Source organism: Triticum urartu, chromosome 3A, assembly GCF_056163025.1.
Source record: "Triticum urartu cultivar PI428250 chromosome 3A, HENAU_Tu73, whole genome shotgun sequence".
NCBI lineage: Eukaryota > Viridiplantae > Streptophyta > Magnoliopsida > Poales > Poaceae > Triticum > Triticum urartu.
In genome coordinates, this window is record NC_141875.1 from 16,151,342 (window position 1) to 16,163,857 (window position 12,516).

At 44.4% G+C, this 12,516-nt stretch overlaps 1 protein-coding gene across 1 annotated transcript; it reads left to right on the forward strand.

Annotated features, from left to right (window-relative positions):
- Positions 1–634: 634 nt before the first annotated feature.
- LOC147977870 (E3 ubiquitin-protein ligase SINA-like 8) lies at positions 635–3,217 on the forward strand. The gene is made up of 3 exons (XM_087514577.1): positions 635–784; positions 1,034–1,685; positions 3,171–3,217. Exons 1-3 carry the CDS (start codon positions 641–643, stop codon positions 3,215–3,217), a joined length of 843 nt encoding a protein of 280 aa, XP_087370703.1. The 5' UTR covers positions 635–640.
- Positions 3,218–12,516: the final 9,299 nt, after the last annotated feature.

The following is a 12,516-nucleotide window of genomic DNA, read 5'->3' on the forward strand; positions in this document are numbered from 1 at the left end:
AGCTCAAATCACACACAAAAATCTACAGGAACTTGTTAGTTGATGTTGTTTGCCGAGAAGCGACCAGGGTGACACAGCAGCGTCGAAACGGTTGGCCGGAGCCAAGGGGCGTATGAAGCCTGTACAATAAGCCGGCAGCGCTGCGAATGTGGCCGAGGAGCATTGCCATGGGCAGCGGCATGACAAGGGTAGATGGTGTGGCGCCGCGAGCTTGGCCGCCGGAAAACATGGTGGGTGCCGGCGGGGATGGAGAGCCACGAGCAAGTCGGCGTCGAGGAGCAGGCCGACGAGCAGCTACGACGGTGCCGCGACCTGGGCCGCCAACGAACGCGGCCGTGCCCGCGGGAATGGAGGACGTCGAGCAGGGGAGTTGGGTCCAGCGTCGAGGAGCACACCAGCGGCGATGTGGCGAGCAGCCGGAGCGAATCATGCCGGCGGCCGGAATTGGGGGCGTCGGAGGAGTTGGGCTAGGGATTTGATGCACGCTCGCCCTGGTCTTCGGTTCGGGATAAGGTGACTCTGCGCTGAGATTCGTGCTGCCAGATGTCATGCGCGCGAGGTGGTCTCCCGTTTGGCCTTGTGCGACCCGGTCGTACCAGATTTTTTTCCGTGTGGTGGGCACCTTGGAATTTTGTTGGCGATGGATGGTAGTGGCTCGAGCAAGAGGAAAGCTGAAGCACAGCAAGAGGGAGAGAGCAGTGCCAAGAGGCTGAATGGCACCGTAGGGCTGGAGTTCCTTGACTGCACTATCTGCTCTGAGCCCCTCAGGTCACCAATATTCCAGGTAAATGCACTATCTGTTGGCTCTTCTTTGAGCTTGAGCTTTTATGTCATTTGTGATAAAGATTAAGATAAAATAAGAGCTTTTGAAGCTGGACGTAGTGCTATGGCAAGGAAGTGTTTCATGTGAACCTAGGATAATACCTTAACTCAAACAATGAACTATCATGTTGTTTTATGTTTCTCAAAATTAAAATATATTTACGTTGCAAGTAATCCTCACAGGACCCAATTAATTCTTTCTGTTCCACAGTGCTCCGTGGGGCATTTCATATGCGAGGATTGCTGTGAGGATCGACTGGACAACAAGTGTAACTTATGTTTTGTAGAAACTTCATTCCAGCGCTGCTTTGGGATGGAACATGTTGTCCGGTCGGTCACAGTATCTTGCTCCAATGACAAGTATGGATGTTCGGAGAAGGTCACCTACTACAAGAAAGAAGAACACAAGAAGGCATGCCCGCGTGCTCCATGCTTCTGCCCAGAGTCTGGATGTGGCTTTGCTGGACCAACAGAAGAGCTCCTGGACCATTTGACGACCCAACACAAGTGTCCGTCAACAACCCTCCCAGACTCTGGCACTGTGTCTCTCTGCTTACAGCCAGGCTTACATGTTCTGCAATGCAGCAGGAACAACTACTTTGTCTTGCTCCGCATGACATCACAGCCTTTTGGACATGCCATCTCAGTCGTGTGCATCGAACCAAACTGGACGGAATCCAAGTTCAGATATAAAATGAGTCATGACTGCAAAACGACAGGCTATCGTGCAAGTACAAGCTCGGGCATAAGGAGCTCTTCACTCTCTGATGGGCTTCCGACACTGTATGACTTAATACTTCCCAAGGGAAAGGTTTCTGATGATGCAAATGGTATCATGCTTAAAGTCACCATTCATGGTCAAGGTCCGAGTCGTCTGACTGTATCCGATCTTCGATATTTATTCCGAATTTAAAAAAGGCTTGGCAGTCCCATCGAAGGCTACTGCACAATAGTAGATACCATAAAATAGTAGTACTTGTGTAGTTGTGTTATTACATTTCTGTGCATTACATGCTTATCGAGTCTGAAACACCAACTTTTGCAGTTACTCTATTTTGGACTATTGTACTGTTGTTGTTTCACAATAACAGTAAGCCTCTTCTTGTTTTGCAAAACAGAGTAAGTCTCTTCTCTTTCATTTTTCTGTCACTAAATGAGATTGCTTGATCACAGGTAGCGGCAGTATCTCGAGGGTTATAGATAATTTTTCCGAATCGTGTGGTGGCTGGTAATTTTCCGATTCGAAAAATGGAGCAGTACCAGTTTTTTGTGAACACCTGCTCACACAACACAATACAATTAAGCTGCAAGTTTGGTACTACTTGTAAGTCACTTGAAATTTCTTTCAGCGGTTGTCGATTTTCATAGAAACAGAAGGGGGGTACTGACCCCTAAAAAAAATCCTTTTCTTTGGCGGGTGAAAAATAAAATCAGCCAACTTATTTATAGTTTCCCCCATTAACTTGCACTTCAACTTGAATTATGGTTTCCTGGGAATCGGAATAGATGAAAGCGGAAACCTCCCCCGCCTCCTGGGTACTGTCGGTCTTAACTGATACTAGTAGAATGCCCGTGCGTTGCTACGGGCTCCAACGTATAAATGAACCAATAAGTAATTAAGGTCATCTTTAAGATTGACGCTCATTTCTCCCTCATACGTCTGGACGTGTTCGAACATCAAACAGGCGCCCAGCAGGCTCCCCAAAATCCTGCCTTCGTCCGGACTATCCATCATGTTAGCTCCAACACACGGTCCGGACACAAAAACTCCACCCCATAATTCACTCTTTCCCATTTCTTGTTGGAGCCTCCCCTTCCCCCTCGGTTTCCTGCTGTAGCAGCGCATTTCTCGCTGGAGTCCTCTCCTTTAAAACTGAATGAGACTCACCTCACCTTCACCACGACACCCTCTCTCCTTCACGTCATACCTCCCCACGGTCTGCAAAGGAGGAGCCCCCTGTCAACCAACCCACTCTCCGCCCAAATCCCCTCTTGTTCGTGTCGATCTTCCGCCTCCATCAAGGGGAGGGGGGGGGGGAGCGTCCGCCGCCTGTGACATTCCCGAGCCAAGAAGCCAGATCCGATGCCCCCTAAGCCATTTCCATGTTGGAATATACGATTGAATGTTGTGCATCACCACAAAAAAATATATGATGTTTGTTGTTGGACATGCAACTGATACGTCATCGTGTCTGTCATTGACCCTTGAAGCAACCATCAAATGGATTTACCCTTCTATCCTAACAAAAAAAGTTACGACTTGATGAAAAAAATATGAACAACTCGTTCATGAAATTTTCTGCAAAGCCATCTTAGTGAAATGCATTTTGCCACATTTTCTAATGTAGGGACATTATTCCGCCCAGACAGCCAAAAGGCCAACTCCAATGCATGACCCTAAATGGGCATCCGTTTTGTGTGGATTCTGTCTGTTAGGATCGGCCAAAGGGGTGGCGTCTGGCCACGCCTAACCAAATCTGGCCGGTGTACCCAACCGGCCGACCCATCTCGTTCGGGCGTAGTGTTTTTTTTAAGAAATTTGAAATCGAAAATTAAGGCAAGCCCATAGACATGCCAGTGGCCATAGTTCTTGCCGACCAGAGTGCTAGCGGCCGACACACTTGCCAACACCCAAAAAAGGGCCATAGTTCTTGCATCACGTCCCTAGGTCATGTCGGCACACAAGCCGACATACAAAAAATGATGGCGCTCTTGGTCATAGCTCAATCATCTAGCTCGAGCATCTCCTTTTACTTCTTCTTGAACCACAACCTTTTCCTCGGGGACATCTTTGTCAAGTCCACGGTCATGATCTCCACCTCCTTCGCCGTGAAAGCGAGCACCACCTATTTTACTTTGTCTTTGCATTGTCCGCCTCAAATCTCGAGCTTCTTGGTTTGGACGTTCTCCTCAATCTCGAGCTTTTTCTATTGTATCTCAATGTAGGGTACTTGCTCCTCTTTCTCTTCGCGCTTCCTCTCCTCCCTTGCTTGCATTTGGGTCATCATGCCTTGCAAAGTTTCTTGAAAGGAAAATGCCACTGTGTCGTGCTTTTCGTCCACCTTGGAGTTGGTCTTGCCCCTCGGCCGCTTCTCCCCTTCTTCATGCTCAACCACGGTCGCCGACCCTCCATTCTTATTTTGGGTGGCGTATTGCTCCTTCTACTTGGGGCAATTGCAAATGATCGTCCAACCAATGGGTGAGGGTGAGCGGCTTGTTACCATGTTGGGCCTTGAAGGGAGGGTGGAGCAGGGGGGTGGTGGGAGGGAAGGGGGAAATGGGGAGGGCGTGCCCCGGCTGGCATACCAATGGGAGGACATGGGCGTGCGTCGTGCCCCGGCATACCAATGGGAGGACATGGGCGTGTGTCGTGCCGACTGGCATACCCTATCCGTTTGGACACAAATCCGGCTCAAATTTGGGACGTGAATGGGTTGTGGATGAACGAAAAACAGATACCTGCTCGTTTGCGTTGGGCCACGTTTTCTGTCCTGTTCGGCCTAACTAAACAAACCAACCCCAATCCCCATCCCACTCATTCTCAACCCTCACTCTTATTCCGCTCGGACAGTCGTAACTACTGCAAAAATTAAAATATTTATTAAATGTTTTTTTTTCAATCAATGCAAGATGCCGTTCCTCACCTTCATTTCGTCCGAAGAGTCAAAATTTAGGATTTAATATAGCTTTCAACAGGAATACAGCCTCTTTTCTAGATGGTTAAATACATGCGTACATGTCTATTACATGTAGCATATCTGGAGTAGTAACTCACAAAATCTTACTCATGCTGAAGAGCAGAGATCGTCGAATCCTTATCATTTTCACTTATTGTTTCAACTTGGAACATGCATGCTGAATTCAGATAAGAGATAATGTCTCCATCATACAAATTTATGACAAAAAATTTGTTATGAACATGAATGATTTCTATTAAGTTAGAGAAGCAGAATATGTTTTTACAGCGCTACAAGGTTTCAGTTTAGTCGGCAAGCACATAAAACTTAAATGCCAACAGACATTCCTTTAATTAATCTGAGAGTATTTACATATATACTACAGATGTTATTAGAGAGAATTATTAATCTGATATATACTATAGATATTATTAGATATATACTACAGATATTTTTTGCGGGGGAAGCTAAAGTCTTTGTTGCCGTGTGCACCAGTCACCAATTATCTTTGCATTGGGTAGGTCTGTAAAAACACCTTTAGGGTAATTATAGCTGGTAGGGGTTGATATTGCTCTCTTTTTGAAGCTGGTTTATGAAGTAGTAATCACATGGCACTTGGTCTGGTTGACTTTATATATGTACTTGTCTTCCACCAAAGATAGACCATTCCATATCTTTTGCAGTTTGTTCCTGCATGAAACAACTATTAGGACATCCGACAGAGCGCATTAAGAACTTCAGATGTCTTTGCACTCTTCTTCACACAGAGACCCGGTACATGCTACAAAAACTCGTAATAATTGCCGAGACCAGAGTAAACGAAGCAAAACAACAACAAAGAAGCAAAGTTTAATTGATTTCCCTACCCCAAGCATTTGAGTTCATTTTGGCTTCCTCCAATATACCTCTACAAAGTTTTTGCTTATATCTTATTTTGATATAGTGCATCCTATCTCGGCAAAACGATAGTACACAACTACTGATGGAACCTAAGCCATAAAGAACAGGATAAAAAATTCTAACCTCTATAAGACCAAAAGTTATACAATTTGTCAATAAAAGGGATAAAATCCTAGAATTTGTTAATCCATACATGTTCCCAAGTTTTTCTTGAATTAGAAACATGTTTCAAGATTGGTACTGCTCCTAAGGTAAACAACATAGCTATAGGTCCATGTAAAATAATCATAAAGAGTCAAATTATATCAACGGTATAGAACAGAAAATCAAAAACTCAGTTGTCCTTGCACAGGATCTCTTGGACTGCCTCTCCTTCATATCCCCCATCAAATCAAACAAGATAGGTATGATCCGCTCTCTAGAAAGCAGGAGCCTGTAATGTTCAGTGAGACAATATTGTATGCCACTGTTTTAAGTTTCTGGAAAAATATGAAATTGAACTTTAGTCTTCGTTTCACGATTGCATAAGTATAAACTCCAGATCCAACAATATGGGAGATAGCCTTCATGTATGCATTTCATTATTCTCTTGCTTGTCTAAATGATGAGGAGTCGCAACAAATAAGACGTCAAGGAAATGCAAGCTAGCTACAGGATATGAGTCCAAAGTCCAAACCAAGCTAGCTAATTAATGGTCTTTAAAGGACTAACGGTCTTCAACAAACTAAGCTAGAAAATAATTATGCGGTTGGCATGGATCAGTAGAAGTTAAGTTACAAGTAGCAACACCACTGGAATTACAGTTCATCAGAAGCAAGTCGTGCACAAACAAACACAAGAAAGCCCATAGTTCTGAACCAAAAAGAAAGTTAATGCCAGCCAAGACCTATACGAAAAGGAGAGTCCAAAAGTTAAGTGATATTTCCAGATTAAAAGTTTGGCTTTGCTATTTTCAGTATCTACATAGAACAAAGCCTTTAACAAAAAATCATCAATGGATTTAAGCTTGTTGGAGGATCCTGGATAGTTGGCCTCACCAGAAAGAGAGGTGTTTGGTTGTGCTCAACACGGATACGATAGTAAGATAGTGAATAAATCACAATTTTATTTCAGGTATGAATTATTAGGATTTTGATGCCACATTAGAACTAACATATTTACATCTACATTTGTAACATCTAATAGCAGATTGGTCATCAAGTGGCTCATGCTGTAGGGTGTAGGCACAGACGTACAAAGATCACGACAGTGAGTAAACATACACTATGCATTTATTCAGAAAGCTATGCATCTGGACATAACAAATTGAGTATGGTGGAAAACATACCTGTATTTTCACAGCTTTCCTCAAGCCATCGGTTACTTACGGTTTAAGAGATAAAACGTTTTGAATAAATGAATCTACGAAAAAGGAAAAACTCCCAGGTTGCGACAAGTGATGCGCTGCATGTGCGCCACTTGTGGCGACCTGAAAGGTGGAGTGTTCTTTGCAACGAGTACTCCTTAATTAGTGATTCCGAGCGTATCTAGGTAATTTCAGGCAAGAATAGAAGCGGCCAATTTGCACTGGCCGTAAACATTATACGGACGGCCCACAAATTGCCCCCTCCCACTATATGTACTGGGAGGGGGCGTTTTAGGGTTTCCGTCTTGCATAGATCTTGCCCCCTCTGCCGCTCTCCTGTTTCCGTGATTTCTTTGCTCCGGCGAGCGTGTCAAGAATAAACTCTATGTGGGGATGTGCGTCGCGCGTGTGTGCGCGTTCGTCACAGTGGTGTGTGCGTGTGTGCGTGAAAGACTCGCGATCGAGTCTTAATCAGTTAGCAGCAGCGGCGGCTGGATTGGTTAGAACGCGTCGTAGAGGACGGTCTACGCAAGTGAGTCGATGGGCGCTCGTACGTGCGTGCGTACGAAACGAAAGCTTGGGCGCTGCGTCTCGTAGGCTACATAGCTGGCCACGATCAGGTGGTTGTTGTGATCTGGGGTGTAGCCAGATTTATAAGAGGAGAAAAATGGGGTGTTAGGCGCCGTGGCGTACGTTGCCAGAAACATACAAGTCCCTATTTGCTTTGGTCTTCCGGGTGCAGTGGCCGGGGTCCTCCTCCTTTTCCAAAAAAAAAATTTGCTTTCGTCTACCGCCGTTCCAGAAAACCAGTGAGAGCTAGCTAGGGTTATACCCAACAGAGTGCATCCGGCCGAATCAAACGCTTCTCATGTCGGGTGAAGGCCACAGACGTAGGGGCCTCCGCGTATCGCCACTACACATGAGCGGCCGGCACGACACGGAGGATTGCTCCAGCCGTCAAGCCGTGGCACACGGCATAGGCGCGCAACCACAGCGCCCTCTCCCGCAGTAGAAAGAACCGCGTGTGGTGTCGCTTCGACGAGCTCTACGAGCCGTTCTAGCCGGTGATGAAGAAGTTTCGTGAGGCGGAGGCCGCGCGCTTCACCGCGAAGGAGGCAGCTGGAGGCTGGCAAAGACGGTGCCACCGAGCGCTTCGAGGCGGCGAAGGTGAACTACGACCTGGCCTACACCCACTACCAATTGGCATGCGAGTTCTACCTAAGCGTGAAGCCGTGAGGCGTCACCCGCCCTCTTAAGTTTATAGTTTTGTTTGTGTGTATGTGAACTCGGGTGAGGTTCGGACTATCTATGTAGCGGGAGCTTGTTTTAAGACTATGTTTTAAATTTTGCTACCGTTTTCGGCGTCTGTTCTGCGACGGTGATAAACTGCACACAAATCGATTAACGGCGAATCGTAAATTGATTTTGCGGGTTTGGAATTTAGCACATCTTCGAGATGCTCTAAACTCGTTGGTGCACCATAACCATGGACTACTAGAATCTAGTTTTGTCCTGGGTTACAAGACTTTGCTGAGTTCAATCTGTCGTGAACTCGGCAAACTTCCATCTGCCGAGTTTGATCAAATTGAAATCGGCAGTGATAAGCAACTCGGAAGAGCTTTGGCTTTGGTAGGTTCTGATGAAAAACAACTTGGTGAACAAAAAAAAGGGGAGTGTCTATTTGACACTTGACTGTTTTTCAATTCGGCAACGTTCAAATTTCCTCACAAATGAACATATGACACCTGTATAACCACAGAACAACCCGACACCAAACAGGGACCAGCCCATGGAATTACAATGCAAAACCCTCGAACATACACAAGGTATTCAGGGTCATTATACTGTAATTACACTATAAATACCCAAGTATTTACACTGTAAATTCAGTACAATGGCCTGAAATTTACACTGTAAATACAAACCCTGGAACATACACTATTCAAAGGCATGTATTTACAGTGTTTTTCAGGGCGATTGTACTGTAATTATACTGTAAATACCCGGTATTTACACTGTAAATTCAGTAGAATGGCCCTGTAACTACACTGTAAATTCAGTACAATGGCCCTGGAATTTACACTGTAAATATAATGCAAAACCCTGCAACATACACTGTACAAATGCATGAATTTACAGTGTAAATACCCAAGGTATTCAGGGCCTTTGTATTGTAACTACACTGTAAATACCCAAGTATTTACACTGTAAATTCAGTACAATGGCCCTGTAATTACACTGTAAATACACAAGTATTTACACTGTAAATTCAGTATAATGGCCCTGTAATTACACGGTAAATACCCAAGTTTTAGCACTGTAAATTCAGTACTAAAACCCTGGAATTTAGACTGTAAAAATGCATATATCTACACTGTAAATTCAGTATAATGGCCCTGGAATTTACATTCTTAATACATGTCAAATACAGTCCAAAGACCTTGGAATTTACATTGTATAAACATAGTAAGCACCCAGCATTTACCATTCAAACTACCGATTTACAATGTAAAAACACCTCATGCCACCCAGGATTTACAGTGTCGAAAACCAGGAACTCACACTTTGCTCCTTAAAAAATGATTTGTAGTTTGGACCTTAAAAAGTTAATATTGACAGTTTTCTGCTTAGGAAATACATGCAGAGAAAAGAGCTATTACTGATAACAGTTTGCCGCTTACAAAATTAAAATTCTCTCACATTTAATCTTCAATACTGCATATGGGGAGCGTGATAGGAAGAGTGACTGAAGAGGATCTTCTATCAATGTCACAAGAAGAACTCATTCTAAATGTGAGACATGTATAAATACTAGCAAGCTGATTGCAAAAATCAATAGAGGCAAATGCTATATACAATACATTCATGCTAACAAAAATTGTTTTGTGGGAATCATTTTCATTCACAGCGCTTCTCAATTCAGACATTATCTACAAGGTAAAAATGAAATTTAAATACTGCATAGCTACAAATCTGTGAGAAGGAGAAGTTTTAAATTAAAAAGAAATCATGATACTCGCAGGTACATTCGGGAGATGGTGCTGCAAACATTACACAAGATGGAGAGGAAAACTAGTACTGAATAACCCATATCTGAACTGAGAAAAAAGAGAGAAAGTAACATCTCACTTACACTGCAGACATTGCAGGAAATGCATTATGAAGCTACAGCAAGCGAAGAAGGCACAACATAACCTAATCCCTAGGAGGCACACATGTTTGACAACATCAGTTTGGAACAGGTAGCCACATAAATAGATAAATCAAAGTCACAAATAGAATATGAACGTATTTGTACAAACCTGTTTGAAAATTAAAACGGACACAAAAAGAATAATTTTGCAGGTCCCTGAAGATACTGACCCCAGTTCCACAACAACTAAATCAAAGTCAAACACAAAATCAAGAAGGACAAAGGGGAGAAATAGAGGACTCACATGAACAAGACACAGACAATGAATACCTCGATGAAGAAGACATTGAGAGGTTCCTACAAAATCAGCAAGAGGCTGCATCAGAAGGCAATCTTATGAACACCAGCAGCAATTTCAAGCCACAGTTAGGCATGTAGTTCAAAACAAAATAAGAAGCCCAGGAATATATGAATTTCTACTCAAAACTGGCTTGATTTTTAGTGGCTACAATAGCATCCTCAAGAACAACAAGCAAAAGGAGAAATAATGAGCTTGGTTCACATAAAACTTCAAAAGAGCTTGGTCAAAGTCTGCTTCATCACCTGAAAGTTCCCAAAAAATGCAAAATACAACAGACACAAAATAAATAAACAGACTTTAAGAAATAAGAGTTGAAAAAAGTAGAGAAAAAGAAAGAAATAGCTACCATTGACAGGCGCAAATGATTCGTCAGCAAACCAATCTGCACTCTCAAAAGAAGATGCTAACGGAACGCCCTGATGATAGACTTTCCATAGCCTACCCATTAAACACGAAAAAACTGGTTGCCAGGACCCTCCTCACACTACTAGGAAAAACCTTATACACAGAAATTTAGCAACAGCGCGGGTTAAAAAAGGACGCTAGTGCTAGATAGCAGTAGCGGTTCAGAATAAACCGCGCTGCAGATACGATTCTAGCAGTAGCGCGCGTGCCCGTAAAAACGCTACTACTAATATTCCCATTGCTGGAACGATGGGCTACGCATAGCAGTAGCGGCCTTGCAGGAAGCGCGCTACCGCTAGGGCATGAGTAGCAGCGCGTTTTCCTGTAACAGCGCTACTGCTAATGAAAATAAAATAAAATGAAAAACAAATAGAAAAGTAAATGAAAATGAAAGAAACAGAAAAAGGAGAAAGAAAAAAAATAAAATGTAAAGCAAAATAAATGAAAAAGCGAAAAAACAGAGAAAGGCTTAGCTGTAGCGTGTGTTAGTAAGAGGCGCTGTAGCTAACGCAGCTGCAGCGCGTTTCGAGGACCCCCGGTATAGAAATAGAAAAGGAAATAAAAAAGAGAGAAACTTACATATGTATAGTAGCGCGTTTTGGAAAAATCGCTATAGCTACTTTAGCTATAGCGCGTTTTGTGAAACGCGCTACCGCTAGTTTTGACTTAACCAAAAAATAGTTTCCCCCCTGGCCACCACTTGCCCCCCAAATCTTTAGACCCACCCCGCCGCCGTCTCCCCGATTCGTCGTCGCCCCACTTCGCCGCCGTCTCCTGCCGACGTCGACGCCCCCGGAGCCACCAGAGCCGTGCGCCGTCGACGCCATCGGAGCCGCCCCCAACGCCACGGAGCCGCGCGGCCTCATCAACGCCACCGGAGCCGCCGTTGACGCCACCGGATCCTCCCTCGCCAGAACTGCCTCCCTCGCCGTCACCGGAGACGCCCCTGCCTCCCTCGCCACCACTGCCTCCCTCGCCACCACCGGAGCCATCCTCTGTAAGCCCCCACCCCTCCTCTCTCTCTGTCATGCATAGGTTAGCTAGTTTAATTATGTTAATTATCTAGGTTAGGGCAAAATTTTAGTTAGGGCTTTGACAGAGAAGTAGTTAGGTTAACTAGTTTAATTAGGTTAATTACCTAGGTTAGTGCAAAAATTTAGTTAGGGCTTTGACAGAGAACTAGTCAGGTTAACTAGTTTGATTAGGCTAATTATCTAGGTTATTTAGGCAAGTTTTATTTTAAAGATGATCCCTTCCTAGACTTTTGTTGTTGATTATATCTTTTCATTGAAGTGGTCATGTTGTTTGTGCCCAAGTGCCTTTGTTGTTTCAATGAAGCTGAGTGGCCTATATATATTTTGCCGGAATGTTGATTCATTTCCGTTCCGGCAAATTTCAGGTTCTCGATTTGTCCACTTTTTAGCAAAGGTCATGCCGAAATTTTCCGTGAATTTCGGCATGACTTGTGCTACAAACTAGGACATATCGAGTGCCCGTGTGATTTGCCGCACCAGGAAGGAGTCAACGTTCCTGCAAAACAATAGGCCTTTTTATGTCATTATTCATTTTATTAGGTCTAGAATTAATTGACTAGATTTAATCATAGGAAACATGGCTAGCAACGATGAAGGACAGGGTTCTGGTGATTGCGACGACGCCTACCGGGCGGCAGACGAATTTTTTAGCCTTACCGATGATCAACTGATGTTATTGCTGGGCCCACCGGTGGCATCGGGGACTGAGACCGACACGCAGACCGATGCTGAGATTGAGACCGGCGCTCAGACTTAGACATGCATCGAGACCGGCGCTGAGACTGAGACCGGCACTGCCTCGGGGAGCGGAGCCGGTGTAGAACCGAAAGCAAAGAGGC

Bases quoted from the DNA above. Each gene is read 5' to 3' on its own strand.
- LOC147977870 (XM_087514577.1), top strand. From the start codon at position 641: ATGGATGGTAGTGGCTCGAGCAAGAGGAAAGCTGAAGCACAGCAAGAG. The intron at 785-1,033 runs GTAAATGCACTA...TCTGTTCCACAG, and splicing joins TCAGGTCACCAATATTCCAG to TGCTCCGTGGGGCATTTCAT. The intron at 1,686-3,170 runs GTCCGAGTCGTC...TTTCTAATGTAG, and splicing joins AGTCACCATTCATGGTCAAG to GGACATTATTCCGCCCAGAC.